The 15,907-nt window shown below is 40.5% G+C and overlaps 2 protein-coding genes across 2 annotated transcripts; both read right to left on the bottom strand.

The window, feature by feature from the left end:
* Positions 1 to 211: 211 nt before the first annotated feature.
* On the bottom strand, positions 212 to 5,560 carry LOC140938283 (uncharacterized). The gene has a single exon (XM_073387788.1). It carries the CDS (start codon positions 5,558 to 5,560, stop codon positions 212 to 214), a length of 5,349 nt encoding a protein of 1,782 aa, XP_073243889.1.
* Positions 5,561 to 11,494: 5,934 nt separating this feature from the next.
* LOC140938282 (UDP-GalNAc:beta-1,3-N-acetylgalactosaminyltransferase 1-like) lies at positions 11,495 to 12,517 on the bottom strand. The gene has a single exon (XM_073387787.1). It carries the CDS (start codon positions 12,515 to 12,517, stop codon positions 11,495 to 11,497), a length of 1,023 nt encoding a protein of 340 aa, XP_073243888.1.
* Between the last annotated feature and the right edge of the window lie 3,390 nt (positions 12,518 to 15,907).

The raw sequence follows: 15,907 nt of genomic DNA, 5'->3' as shown, positions 1-15,907 counted from the left end.
ACACTTGATCAGCTGCACGACTCCGAACGACTACACTGTTCTAAGACTCTTGCAAAAAGCTCAGTTTTCAGATCACGTGACGAGTTCTCCCGTCACAATGACGCAATAATTTCTAACACACTCCCCGCCTTGATTGACACAGGTCAATCAACAACGAAACGAATAAAATAACAAATGAAAGAAAAAGAGTTTGCCGTTCTTTGACTTAATGTCAATGTTCACTAACATGTTCCTGTTCAGCATTTCCCACGAAGGTAATAGGGAAATCAGTGGTTCTGTTCTGCTCTTCCCGCACCTGTGATTCGACTTCTACAGGGTAAAGCCTATTTAGGGGTCTTGTCATTTCCACGACTCGATCTCCACTACGCACTCTTACAACAGCTCGTCTGTGGTAACCATCTCGTCCTGTAATGAGAGATTTGACGACTCCCATACTCCAAAGTTGTCTCGGTGCTTTGTCCTTGTAGACGCAAACAACATCTCCGACCTTAATCGTTGGCTTCCTGTTACTCGAATTGCAGTTGTGATGAACACGTAATTCTGTTAAGTATTCCTTCTGCCAACGTTTCCAAAAATGTGAAAGTACAGCATTCAAGTACTTCTCACGTCTTGAAAGATCTCGCACAGTGTGATCTCCCCCACTTGGCTGTTTAGCGCTTCCGTGTGAACTCAACAAGCGACGACCAATAACAAGTTGCGACGGTGTAAGAGGATCTCGCATTTCATCACTCACATAAGTTAGAGGTCTTGAATTCAGGATTCCTTCGGTCTCGACAATGATTGTAAGCAGTTCTTCATAAGTGACTCGAGCTGTTCCTAAACTCTTTTTCAGACAGCGCTTTGTTGATTTAACGAGACGTTCAAAGAATCCACCCCACCAGGGTGCTAATGCCACGTTATATTTCCAGGATATGCTATACTCTGCTAACAACCTTTTGAGCTCTTCACTCTTGAAAGCCGAACCATTGTCCGATACAACAAGCCTTGGTACACCTCGTCGAGCAGTGAACCGTTTGAAGCTTCTCACAAACGCTTGAGTTGCCATATTTGGAACAAGGTCTAGATGAACTGCGCGACTAGATGCACACGTATATAACACAATGTATGCCTTGCTCATAACACTACTCTTGTTGTACACATCCTTGACATAAATGGGACCCGCAAAGTCTACTCCTATACTTGAAAATGCGAAGTCGTCAGACAATCTGAATTCAGGTAGTTGAGGGGTAGGAGGTACTCCATAGGGGCGACCTTCAAGTTTCTTGCATACTACACACTTGCTTAATATCTTCTTAACTGTCTGTCTCCCTTTAACGACCCAGTATTTTGATCGCAGTTGAACCAGTGTCTCTGCTACTCCATTGTGCATGACTTGTTCATGGCACTTGAGGATCACCAATCTCATAAAGCAATGTTCTCTAGGCAGAAGTACAGGAAATTTGGTATCATAGGGTAACGACGACAGACCTATTCTTCCTTGACATCTGACTACACCTTCACTGTCCTGATAAAGTCCTAGGGTCGACTTCATTTGCTGGTACTTGTCACTGTTCAGGATACCCCTTTGAACGTGTTTAATCCACTTCCTCTCAGCTTGCTTGTACACTTGCAAGGATTCTTCTTGGTCAGTTGATCCGTCCCTTCTTCTTTTCAATTTCTTGACAAATAGCAACACAAGTGAAGTAACCCTTGTGAGCTTCGTAAGGGAACTGTAGGATCCAGGATTGATGATACTCTCCAGATTTGCTTCTTTTTTGGTACACGTGTTCAATAAGCTGGAGACTGTAGGTTTGGCCGATTTCAGTTCGCACAACTCTTCCTTGGCTTGTACATTTACAGGCTGAACTGGCCAGTAGGCGCTTTCCTTAGACAGGAATTCTGGACCATGTAACCACAAACTACTTTCTTTAAGTGCAGTGGCCTTAATTCCTCTTGATGCAATGTCAGCCGGGTTTTCTGACGTAGGACAGTACCTCCATTGCTCAGGCGGAGCATTTCGTCTGATTTCGCTCACGCGATTCTCCACAAATTGCTTGTATTCCTTATCAGTGTTCCTAATCCACCACAAACAAATCATAGAATCCGTCCAATTGACTACGTCATCAACTCTCACAACGTTTTCTAAAGCTTGACTCACACTCTTCACCAATCTTGACGCAGTAAGGTTAGACAACAGTTCTAGACGCGGTATGGTTTGCTTATCCAACGGAGCTACTCGGGTTTTTGACGCCACAATCTCACATTCTACTCTTGACTCATATTCTACTCTCATGTAAACAACGGCTCCGTACACCTTTTCCGACGCATCTGCAAAACAATGAAGTTGGAGCGATTTAACTTCATTCCCACCGAGACCTTCAGCATAACACCTTTTAAAACTCACTCTTCCAGCTAGTCTTAGGTCTGACAAAGTTGACAACCACTCTTGGTTGAGTTCGGTATCCACTAACTCGTCCCAGTCCCTTTGTGCCTTGCACAGTTTTTGAAACATAATCTTGAAGGGTAGAATAACTGGAGATATTAACCCCAAGGGATCAAAGAATCTCGTAGCAGTACTGAGAATCAGTCTTCTTGTAGCTGGCTGAACGTCCACACCCTCCAATATCTTAGTGAAGTCATAGATCAGTTCATCTTGGTTAGGGTTCCAAAGCATTCCCAAGACCTTCTGTTCTTTCTCAGTACCTTGCTTAAAAACTGACTTTGAGAAGCTCTCATCTTCCTCTTGAACACATTCTTTACTGTTTACAGCAAAGTCTCCACTGAAGGCTGAATCTTGTTTCATTGATTGCAAAAGACTTGCTGAGTTGCTGTTCCACTTCCTCATATTGAACCCTCCTGATTTGAGACAGAGTTTTATCTCCTTCGACAAACAAAAGGCATTGTTCACATCCTTGGCCCCAGAAACGAAGTCATCTACATACAAAGACTTCAAAAGCTCAAGTGCAAATGCATTGTCATTCAGCATACATGTATTAACATGGTGTCTGATGGTAGCATTGAGAATGAAGGGGCTAGCATTCACTCCAAATACGACTCTTGTAAAGCGAAGTAACTTTATCTCAGGTGATTCCTTATCGACATCATCTACCCATAGAAAGCGTAAAAAGTCTCTGTATTCTGGATCAATCTCAATATTCAAAAATGCTTTCTCAATATCAGCAGTTACAGCAACTTCATGAACTCTAAATCTCAGCAAAATGTCCAGTAGAAGAGGATTTAATGAAGGTCCGAGATGCAGACAGTCATTTAAGCTTGGTCCAAACACCTTGGATGAGGCATCGTATACAACTCTAACCTTTGTTGTATCTCTGTCAAGTCTCACAACTCCCCTGTGTGGGAGATAGTGCACATTTCCAGGTTCTAGGACTTGATCTTGCTGCACTTCTTCAACTACTCCACTTTCTAATTGCTCCTTAATCACTTGATCATATTGTTCCAGTATTTCTGGTTGGGTCTTAAGCTTCTTAATCACAGTTGCCAACCTTCGTGATGCATTTGTATAATTATCTGACAGCATAGGGTGATTATCCTTGAATGGTAGCTTGACTTGGTATCTTTCACCAGTGAATCTTATCTCATTAGAAAACTTGTCATGAACTGAAGTTTCAGTGTCCCTTATGCCTAAGGTTTCCAAGTCCCAAAATTTCTGCAAATCATCTTGCACATGGCTGATGTCAGCTGACTCAATTTTCAAAACATGTGTAGCACTTAGGTTAACTGTGCATGACTCTGTCAATGCTGGAACTGCAGCTGGTCCTGACAGTACCCATCCCAACTTGGTCTCAAGAGCTACAGGTCCAGAAGGATCTCCCCTGATTATTTCTCCAGTAAAGAAAGACCAGTAGTGATCTGCTCCTATTAGTAAGTCAACACTAACTGTTACATTAACAGCTCCACATGCAAGCTGTAGCCCTTGAAGGTATGGATAGCATTCTACTGCGCTTTGAATTTCTTGGTTCGATACTGGACTGCATATTACTGGTACAACGTAAGCAGTGACGTACACACTCATTGCATCTACTGTTCTGATGCACAATTGCACAATGTCACATTCCTTTACAGATGCTGAATTGTCACCAAATGTTTTGATTAGCAAGGTTTCCTTACCAACAGTAGGTAATTTTAACTGCTCACGTGTCTTACTGGTTATATAAGATCTCTGGCTACAAGAGTCAAAAATGACTTGAGTATACATTCCAGTTTCTTGATTATCTGGTCTAGAAACAAAGGCTTGGGCAGTCTGCAACAGTATAGAGTTATTATTGCTGCCAACATGCATTGTTGATGTTCCAACATCTCTGGATCTCTCCTGGGAAGTTTCAGATCTACTAAGTGATGCTAATTCAGCTCCTGAACTACTAGGTTGGACAGGCTTCTTAGGGTTTTCACAGATAGTCACATGATGTCTAGCTCCACAATTAAAACATTTGGCCTTTGACTGACAACCTGGTGTAATATGCCCTGCTTTCAAGCAAACAAAACACCTGCCACTTCGTCTCAGTATAGTTCTTCTAGCCTTTGGTTCAGTAATGGTTCTACAGGTGATGGACTTGTGATTTTTCTTGCAAAAGACACATTGCAGAGTACACTCTTCACTGCCCGCATAAAGTGCAGATGAGGAAAGGGGCTGTTTGAATCTTCCCTTATGCTGGTCAAATCTAGGGTTAGAATTGGTTGGACTACTTGTTTTCACTACATTACACCTTTCTCTTGCCTCCAACTCAGATTTCAGTGCATTTAACAGGACATCAAGGTCCCAAGTTTCTTTACTGCCAAACTTGCGACTGATGATTAATCTCAACTCTGAGGGAATTTTCTCCATTACAACTGGAACCAATAAATTTCCAAAGGACTCTGATTCGACGCCTAGTGCCTTCAAACTTCGAACGTTTATCTCAATCTTGTCATACAAATCACGGAGTTTCTTCGTTTCATGCACTGAACTGACTATTGGCAATTTCAACAAAGCGTCCATGTGGTTAGAAATCAACAGCTGTGGTTTACCAAATCTATCTCTAAGTATATCAATGGCAGTTTCGTAATTATCTTCAGTGAGAGGCAACCCAGTAATTGCAGATTCGGCTGCGCCTGTCACACAACTCTTCAAATAGGTGAATTTTTGGATTCTTGAAATGTCAGTGTTTCTGTTAACCGCAGATTCGAAAGTGTCCCAGAAACTCTGCCATTCCTCGTAGTTGCCTGAAAATGACTTTAGTTCTAGTTTAGGTAGCTTCACTTTCGCGCCCTCATTGCTTTTGACATTGTTATTAATTTGACTGAAGCTTGGTGAAGTTCCCACGTGTGCGCTATTTTTAGCATCCTCTAAACTCAAGTCAATTCTAGCCAAAATACGGTAAACTTTTGCACAAAACTCACCACAATCCTCGACTTCTTTCTCAATCTCTCTCCCCTTACTGTTTTCCAGAATTGTTTCGTCTAGCTTTTGGATAGTTTCTAGCCTTTCATTGAGGGTGAATTTCAGTCCCATAAGTTTGTCCCTTGATGAATCTTCCTCGTGATCGGCAGTTTGCTCGACTAAAATCCTCGTCGCACCTTCCATCGTTTTCTCTAATCAAATCATTTCGGGACCTCTGGCTCACATTATGAATTTATCAATCGCTCATGGCGTTGTACCAGATCAAATGAAAATAGCTCGTGTGGTACCACTGTTTAAAGCTGATGACCAGTCACTATTCACCAACTATAGGCCTGTCTCGGTTCTACCAAGCTTTTCAAAATTTTTAGAGAGAATCATCTATAATCGCTTGTATGATTATTTAACTAATTTACATATTCTCTGTGATAACCAGTTCGGCTTCAGGAAAAACCACTCTACGACGCTTGCCTTGATTGATTTGCATGAAAAAATTTCATGTGCTATTGATCATGGTGAATTAGCGGTTGGTGTCTTTTTAGATCTCTCGAAAGCTTTCGATACAGTCAATCATTCCATCTTATTTGATAAACTTGAACACTATGGCATACGTGGCTTGGCTCTCAAATGGATTAAGAGCTATTTTTCCAACAGACTTCAATTTGTAGAATACAATGGTTATGTTTCGTATCGTGCTAATATCATGTGTGGCGTTCCCCAAGGTTCAATACTAGGGCCTTTGTTTTTTCTGCTTTACATCAACGATATAATCAACACGTCAACAATATTACAACTGATATTATTTGCTGATGATACAAACGTATTTGTGTCTCACAAGGATAACGACTGCCTTACTAATATACTGAACGCTGAGCTAAATAAGTTGTCAATATGGTTTAGAGCTAACAGGCTTTCATTAAACTTGAAAAAAACCAAATTCATTGTATTTAAACCATCTCAAAAGCGTACAAATCAAACTATTCAACTTTTAATTAATAATCAAAAAATTGATCAAGTAAAAGAAACAGTTTTCTTGGGAGTAATCATGGATGAAAATTTAAATTGGAAATCTGAAATCTCACATGTCGCCAATAAAGTTTCTAAATGCACAGGAATTATTCGTAAATCCAGTTTCTATTTATCCACGAAAACCTTACGAACACTATATTTTTCTCTAGTCTATCCATACCTTTTTTATTGCAACTTAGTTTGGGCCTCTACTTACAGAACTAACCTTATTCGTCTTGAGATTTTACAGAAACGAGTGATCAGAACTATAGCTAAAACAACTTTCGATGCACATACTGATCCAATCTTTCAAAATCTTGGTATCTTAAAATTTCATGATATATACTTAATACAACTAGGCTTATTCATGTACTCCTATCAAAACCATACTCTACCTTTAAAATTTCATTGTAAATTTACCTTACAAAGTCAAATTCATTCGTATAATACAAGAAACTCGTGTAAATTTCGTCTGCCTTTCTGTCGTACTCGAACCCAACAATTTTCCGTTTTTTATCAAGGACCTAAATTTTACAACACCTTAAACACCAACATCATCAACGCTTCCTCACCTTTCTCCTTTAAAAGAGCACTTAAGGCATTTATTTGTAATAATTATTAGTATACTCCAACAAAAATTTTGGGAAAAAGCCTTTTAATATTCAACATTTGTAAACTTCCGTAATATTGATTAGTTTAATTTTTCACCTCATATTATGTTGTATCCGTCGCCGTAATTTTTATACTATCTTCGAAAAATTGTAATTGAGGAGGCCTAATTAACATAAGCTCTATAGTTTCTTTTAGGCCTCCTCGCCATCTCTTCCTACATTTTTTTCTTTTGGCATCTTTTTGTAATTATCGTAATCGTGTGGCAAATAAATAAAATACCTAAATACCTAAAATACCTCTACAAAAGCTCTGTGGGCATTTCGAATTCTCTTTGCTTTTTCGTTGTCCATTCTTTTCTTCTTGTACTGTAATCCTGTTCTTGACGATTAATCGATTAAACTTGTTTCGCCGATCCGGCGACTGCGGACCATGTAACCAAATGTTGTATATATAATCAGTTCTCTGTAGCTTTTATTCTTCACTCCATTAAAGCATATTTCTTCACATGTTCATATTTTAGAATTCTGTACTCTGTTCTACACTTAAAGGATTCATCGACATCAATTCACGTAAAAATTCGATGATCTACACTCAATCCACACACTTGATCAGCTGCACGACTCCGAACGACTACACTGTTCTAAGACTCTTGCAAAAAGCTCAGTTTTCAGATCACGTGACGAGTTTTCCCGCCACAATGACGCAATAATTTCTAACAACATATAAAAAATAAAGTGATTTATTTCATATACATCTAACGTAAATATATTAAGTAAAGGAACATCTAGACAATCTGTGAAAAACCAAACAAGTACATAAGATAAGAAACGGGAAAACAAAACAAACTGAAAACTAGCAGAGCTGAGCTACCGCTTACAAAAGAAACGAATGCGGTAAGACGGAGGTCAGAAAAAACCTGCCCAAAAAAACCCCGAAGGGAAAAAATGCGGGCAGGAAATCTGGGTAGGAACCAGGGCTCAAGCTCAAAGCCCTTCCTACGGGACTTTACAATGTAATCGAGAATAGACTGCTCCTAAAAAAGACAAAAAACAAAAACAAAAAACAAAAAATAAAGAAAAAACCAAAGAGTTCAGAAGCCTAGATGACGTACACGTGATATACGCAGCTTTATATAGCCCCGATATGGCTACCCATGTTGACTCGGCCTAGAACCCAGGCCCTGTTGTATCTCGTGCCGTCAAAATATTTATTTCTGCCTTCTTCGCAGGCTCATTCGTCAGAAATAACATATTTTGACTCCACTACACAACATCAACGGACAAAATGTAAAGGCAAATAAGTTTATTTTGTGACGGCTTGGCGAGAAACAAACCTTGAAAGTACGTAGAGTGACAAAGTATTGGGCGAAATAGCGACTGAAGGCTCCTAGAGCCCAAGAGACTTGGAAACTGAAAGCCTTTTTTCTAGGTCATCATCCACATAGGTGTCTTTGGCTTGAACGGACTTCCAGCGGCCGTGCCTCTGAAACACCCTGTCACTAACCCCATTATTAGCAGCGGAAGTGGCCCCTCCCAAACGCAGGGAATGAAAACCAAAAGTGGACGGGTCAACCCCGACGCTTCTCAGGTCTTTGCAAAAAGCCTCCGTTATTGTGGTATAGCTTATAGGCTTGTCCTGGGAAACTAACTTAAAGAAGTTCTTCCCCCTAGAGATGGGTCTAAAAATGTCATCCCTGGCGCTAGAGAGGATGGAAAAATGTGCAGTACTTCTTAAAGGAGCTTGACAGGACAAGCAGGGCCAGAAATTTCCGAAAAAATCACCTCATCGCCCTTACGGAGTTGGTCGTTCTTACTTTTGAGAACCTTGACGACCATGAAACCCTCGTGAAAGAAAATATCATTCCTCCTAATTCTGGAGACATCATCAAATCTAAAAAAGCCAGCGAATGACAAAACGTATATAGTGACATTACGTAAATGAACGGGGTTTTGAAGGTCGGCTAAGCCAATAAGGTCATGGATGACCGAGGAAGAAATTGGTTTCTTACGGTTAACGACCCTAGTACCTAAAATCCTTTTGGAAGCACATCTAACCGCTTCAACAACTGGGTTATCCGTAGGGGAGGGGATACGCGCCATGGTATGAGCCCATTTAATACCGTAAAAAGCCGAGTCTACGACGCACGGAGAGTGCGACTCGTCAATGAGGTGTTGCAAATACAAGGCAACATGGCAGGGACTTGCAGGACAGGCGCAGGAAAGAAGCTTACTGGTAGCGAAATCTTTCCACTTGCGAAAGGCACAATGGTACACCATTGTCGTACTAATGGCCTTTGAGGAGAGAACCGTTGACTGTAGACTGTCAGTCAGCCTCAGGATGAAACCCTCAGGGGGCAAATTCTGGAGCCCACGCCAGAAACCAGAGCGGAATACGATAGAAACCAATGTTCATTCAACTTGAAAACATTCGTCGTGTTTTCTAGCTCAAATAAGAACTAAATGGTCTGTTTCGACCCCCAGACTGAGTGTATAAAGAGTAACGATGTACGAATTACCTGGTCAATTCACAGCACTTACAAGTCGAGAACAAGCGCCACATACGCAACTTAAGATTTTTTACGTCCAAAAAGAAATAGCGTACTAGTCGATCAGTGATTGAGAAAGTACTCAAAGAATTTCAAACTTTTTTCATCGAATCAGAGAAACACACAAGCAGAAACGTTTTTTACGTCAAAAGCATGCGTTACTACGTTGCTTAGTAACCTTCTTACTGAAAAGAAAAGGGCGAAAATGTGTGCTGTTAGTGAAATGAAAAGCTATTTGGAAAAATAATTACAAACAATAAGAAACAAACAAATAAACAAAATCACTCAAAAAACCGCTTTTAAGGCAAAAAAACGACAATATACCACAGGTAAGGTAATCCAGCTTCTATTTAACATTTATATATATACATACTTAGCGATATATCGCTATAGGTGAAGCAAACGGTACATCCAGTACATTTACTTTCAAATAACAATCGGTTACACACACAGACTGTGTGGGCGCCCGGTGAAAAAACCAACGACCAAAATATGTTATATACATGAAAAAATTTCTCGATTGTGATTGGCTAAGAGCGATGCAGTTTTTAGGTAACACGGTGCAGAAAAAAGGTAATTGAGTACAGAAAAGAGTAACAAATGTGACATTTTGATTGGCTAATAAACAACGGAACTCACTGGGAGCCAATCAAATGCGCCATCTAAATGGTGCAAAATTTGGATCCGCTCCGAACCAGTTTCGAGGAAAAACCGCAATGGTTGGCGTTTCCAGCACATTTGCTTTTGCGACCGAAACAACTGTAGAGGAGCTGAAAACTGCTCTAAAAACGAAAACACTGCAATCCGAAAAGCACTGGTTTTTGGCTCTCTGTTTGGAAGAATTGGTGCGTAGATAAGGAAATTACTGATGAAATAGAAAATTATGAGCCCGCTGAGCTTAACACTTTCCTCGAGCATTTCTACGCCGAAATAAAAAGTTGAAGATTATGAACCAGAAAGCCTTAAAGTAATGATGGCATCGCTTGATAGACACTTAAAGACCAAAGGCTGCACCCTGTCCCTTGTACGTGACCGAGAATTTAGTTCGTCCAAAGAGGTGTTAGAGGACAAAGTGAAACAGCTTCGCTTGGCTGGCCGTGGTAAGCGCCCAAACAAAGCTCGGCAAGTATGAGAGGAGGAAGAAGAAATTCTCTGAAAGAGCTCATGAAAACTCGAGGTAATAACCCAGAATCTTTAATTCAAACACATTGAAAAATTCCATGGACTGTTCAGCCCGTTTCTGCAGCTTGCAAACTAAAAACATCGAGCAAAATGTTGTTTTGACTGCACTTGTGGTGATATTTGCGGCATTTGGATAATTCATTTTTTTTCTCGTAGTTTACGCTATCTCGCAATTTTTTCATGAGTATTATTAATAAGTAATCACATGATTTTTCTCGTGCAACGTGGAATAATTTACTCGTGCTTATTAATTCCAAATTGCACTCGAAATCATGTGATTACCTGTACAAATATGCGTAAAATAGTCTGATTGCTTTTCGTCGGTAGTTTTTAAAATCTCCTTACCAAAAATACCCTGCACTTTCGAAGATTAATACATGTATAACCACCCGGTCCTTAGAAATTCGGCGCAAAATTAATCCTGTTTAAGAAAAAAGTCTTCACTTCATAGATACTGACATCTTGTTGATGGAATCCGCCTACCATTAAGCCAGTCACAGAGACATGAAACGGAGATATGTTACATTGCAATCTTATATATGACGGCGCGTGGTAGAGTTTTTTTACCAAACTTTGATGAAACATAGTTCTCGTCTTAAACAAAATTATTTCGAAGGAGCAATCAAAGCTGAGAGATGCAAAACGAGAAGTTATTCATCAGACATACGAATACTTCAGGGTGAATATTTCCTTTGGCTCAGCCTCTGGTAACTTGTATGCATAAAAGATCTTTCCCTTTGTGTTTTCACGGGCAAGTCTTCCTTGCTCGGTCCTTATGGTTGGAGCGTGGGTTCGATCGGGGGAAATGAAACATTGACAGGCAGTTTGCGATATCTGCTGTGAAATCCAAACATCTGTTCGCGTGTGAGACCGTGTCCTACTACATAATACTTGATAAGGTTGGTGTCATTCCATTGTATCCACGCTTTCTTTGGAATCCTGGGCTCTATATGAACTCCAACGTGTTTGAGTTGAATTGGCTTCACACCAACCTTCTGAGCTAATATCCCTATGAACACGTCTTCTAAAGGGAAGGAAGAGCCTTCGGTGAAAGAGGCCTCAAGCACTTCGAGAACAACAGCTTTAGACATGAAATAAAAGGGCCCATTGCAGTATGGAGGAAAGTAAGTCTCATTATAATGTTGCTCGCTTACATGCCATTTGTGCAATGGATTCCTTATCGCTTTTGTGTTAGTCAGTAAATAGCCACCGTACAGCTTATCGGGCAAAGAAGCAGTTCTGAGCCACCAAATCATCCTGGGAAAATGCAGATACACGTCATCGTCGATTTTGAGGACAAATCGAACGTCCATTTTCGAAGCGAACCGCAAAGAACTCAAGGTCTTATGGACCAACAATACGTATGACTCTGTGTATTCGAGCCTCAAGATGTCTCCGTACACATTGCTCTCATTGTTGACGGCTCGTTCGATCTTGTTTTCGTTGTCGTAGTAGTGCCCACAAACGAACCAGTAGTGGATGACCAAATCATTAGCCGCATCTGTGGGGTCTTTGAAAGCTCGCACGTTCGATGGTCCGAGCGACTTAGAATTGTTGACCAAATAGGAAAGCCACGTCTGGCGCACAACTTGTCTTTCGTTTATATGAAACGGCGCGCTGATAATTAACATCAACAATAACCCGTTGGTTTCTTGAACAATCTGAGTCTTCTTATCTGTCGTCTGCTTCTGTTGGAGCTGATAATCATCGCTCAAAAGGGTGTTAAATTCACAAAGGAAAACAAGAAGAGCAAACAAACAGAATGTCACAAAACCTGTCTTCAAGGAGCACTTCATACTCCACTTCAACGTTCAACCCGTCACCGCTGAGTCGAAGACCCTTTATTCTTTTCTTTTGTTTAGATCCTTTGTTTTTTCTTTTGTTTAGATGGTAGTCTTTACACTAGAGCCTAAATAAGCTAGGACATATTTCAAGACAAGTAAATTTAAATTACTTCAAGTAAAATAAAGCTTTACACACAACCTATTCTTTTTTACTTGGGGTTATTTTCTTACGCAACAAAATTACAGATTGATTGACATGTCTCGCCTTTCTCAAAGCTCAAGAAACCGCTAAACCGCAAGTCAGCTAAGGCCTGGTTCAGACGCCGTACTTTTCGTGTGCCGAACCTAACTGAATAAGTTCGACTTTGGAGCGACACTGGCGCGACATCTGATTCAGACGGCGTACCGTGTGTCGAACCTTAGTTAAGTTCGACAAAAGTTCGACAGACTCTGTCGAACTTAACGCTTTTGCCGCACTAAACTAAAACTGCCGTACCAAATTGATTCAGACGCCGCTCTTTTGCCGTACTTAATTCATCAGTTAGGTTCGGCACATGAGTGGAGCGGCGTCTGAACCGGGGCTAAGTCGGTTATAAGAATGGTTTTCAAGTCGCTTGAAACTTTCTTGAATCGTTTCAACTTTCCGACTTTACTGCGCTTTTCACAAACATCCGAATTTTGAAGTTCAAAAGCCAACTGACGATTGCGTTTTTCGGTGCCGTCAATCATCTTAACGGACCTCTTAGGAAACAAAACTTTACTTTAACGGTTTCAAAAGGTCGTGGTTTGTGATTTGTGATTGGTGGATTTTGGATCCGTTTTGTGTGTTTTTGTGTTTCAAGGTTCGTTTCTTGTAATCGTAATTATGATTGACAGCAGCGAAAAACGCAATTATGAAGGCGGCTTTTGACCTTTAGAGTTCGCATGTTTGCAAAAAGCGCAGTAATGAGATGCAAAGCAAAGTTACTTGAGATCTTACTTAGGCCTTCAGCCTAGTAGAGATCCTCCACATAACTCCAACTAGAGCCACTATAATGCAAAAGTCCACTTAATGTGTAAAATACGCGAGGTGTTTTCCCATGGGTAACTTTTCTTTTATTTGCGGCAGGCACGAATAGAACCATCAAATAATAATAAAAAAAATGCACTTTTTATTCGAGTGTCAATGTATTTAGCACGAAAGTGCTAATTGGGGACACTATTTTTACATCTCCTAATGGAGACGGGACCGCCATTTTTACGTTTTTGCAGTGCAAAGGAAGTACCTTCATTTCTCAGTCATTTTAAGGCCCTGAGTAATGATCCGGCCTCGGGAATCGAACCCGCGACCTCCCGCTCTTCAGTCAAACGCTCTACCGACTGAACTAATCCTGCCACGTTTAATTGTGTGACAAAAAGCCTTTTATTTTCAGCGTTTTCGCTTACAAATACTATCAACTGAAAAAAATGAACAAAAGGAAATTGGCAGTTCAATATTTCGCATGCTTAGACCTCGTCGCTACTGTCGCTATTTCACTCATCATTTTCACAGCCTTGACTCACATGGGCATCCTGCGATGTCCGCTGTCGCTACCTGGAGCACTCTTTCTTAGATTTGTCCTGTTTTCGCTCAGGCGGTGTGGGGTGGCTTTCCCTGGGAGATCAGCATTGGCACAGGCGGTGCCTGAACTACATGTATCTTCCTTCAGACATGCTGCCTGGCTAAATTTTGCGGGTTTTCGCTCTTCTTGGGACTTCTTCGCGTATCGCATCCTGTTATCCACAATAGTCTGTGACATCGCCGTCCTGCTTTTACTTGTCGTGGCAATCAGCTGTTTAGCTTTTTGGAGGTTTTGGGAAACAATTCGTGTAATCCTTTTATCGATGATTCTCTTGGGATAGAACGATAGTATGCCCTGATGCTTTCGTTCTTCACAGTAAAATTTCCAGCCGGTCAGTGTTTGATGATGTATGATGACCGATATTGATATATGGAAACACACTTGCCTAGTCCCTATACGGCGTCTTTCCAGGCCTTTCTCGGTCAATGCATTTCGGTGACGTATCCGAGACGAACGGCCGGTAGGGCCGGGAGACGCCCAGACAATCTCGGAATACGCATGCGTGAGCACTTTTTGCATTTTTGAAAAGTTAACACGTTCAACTGAAATAATCCATAAATAACTTTGCGTGTGAATACCCTTCGCTTGAAGATTACAAAAATAACTAACCTGGTTTCTGTTATTAAAGAACGAAAATATTACTTTGAATCGGAAAGAATACCACTGTATAACGTGAAAGTAATTTCTGTTTTAGTTCATTTTCAAATGAACCAAAATAAAAATCTTTCCAAAAATTGAATTTTTTCGATCCTTTAGTCTTAAAAATAATGTCTACGTATGTGAGATTAGGCCTTTCCCGATTGCGCTCGTAAAATCCTTAAAAAGTGCTGGCAAAAATGGCTAAAAAGTGCTCAAAAAGTGCTCAAAATCTCAAAATAGTGCTCAAAAAGTGCTAAAAGTTGTGAACAGTTACCTCTAAGCTTTTCGTAAATGTGTCAATTTTTACTGAAGTAATTAACAATCCATTTTGCGTAGTGTTATTCGACAGGTTGTTACGAAAGGTTGATAGAATATAGAACAACAATATTTTTAAAAGACTAAAGCCGGTTAAGAATTGTAAATAAATTCAGCAGTACTAGTGCAAAGCCTAGACATCAGATGATTTAAAAATTTGAGATGACACACACATGATACATCAGCTAATCAGGAACTTCTGTTCTCACCCTCAGTAAGGATAAGTCCACGTGCCTTTCCATGACAACGGTCTTTTATTCTTGACAACATCATTAGTTATTCAAATTTATGACCTGGAACACGATTCTCGTTGCGAGCGACACACAGTTTTTGCTTTAAAATGTTTTAGAAGACATATGTTGCTCGAAATTTGCCCGAAATGTGAAATATTGCTCAAATGTTGCCCAAAGTGCGAAAAAGTGCTTAAGGGTGCTCAAAATGCAAAATAGTGCTCCAAACTCAAAAAAGTGCTCAAAAGGTGCTCAGCGCAATCGGGAAAGGCCTATGTGAGATGCCGTTGAGTTTTGAAAAAAAGTGTCAGAGGAAAAATGGGAAACTGTCAGTATCTTAAAACGTTTGCAAAAAAGAAGTGCATTTTCCGTCTGCTTAAAGTATCTTTTGAAGCCCCGCCCAGGTTTTATTCTAACTTCTTCTACGATCTTTGACTCGCTGGAAAAAAAAAATCGCGCTGCACTGCCCCATAAATACCGCGAAACCGCAGAGGTATTACCAGACAAAGAAAACAAAAAGCTTATCCGTGCGTCGAAAGGATCATTTACATATTTTGTGGATCTTTCTACTATTGTGACTCATTAGCGTATGGTGTTGGAGTTGTGTGAAAGATCTC

Source organism: Porites lutea, chromosome 5 (genome assembly GCF_958299795.1).
Source record: "Porites lutea chromosome 5, jaPorLute2.1, whole genome shotgun sequence".
Classification (NCBI taxonomy): Eukaryota; Metazoa; Cnidaria; class Anthozoa; order Scleractinia; family Poritidae; genus Porites; species Porites lutea.
This window is presented reverse-complemented; position numbering and strand designations above follow the sequence as displayed.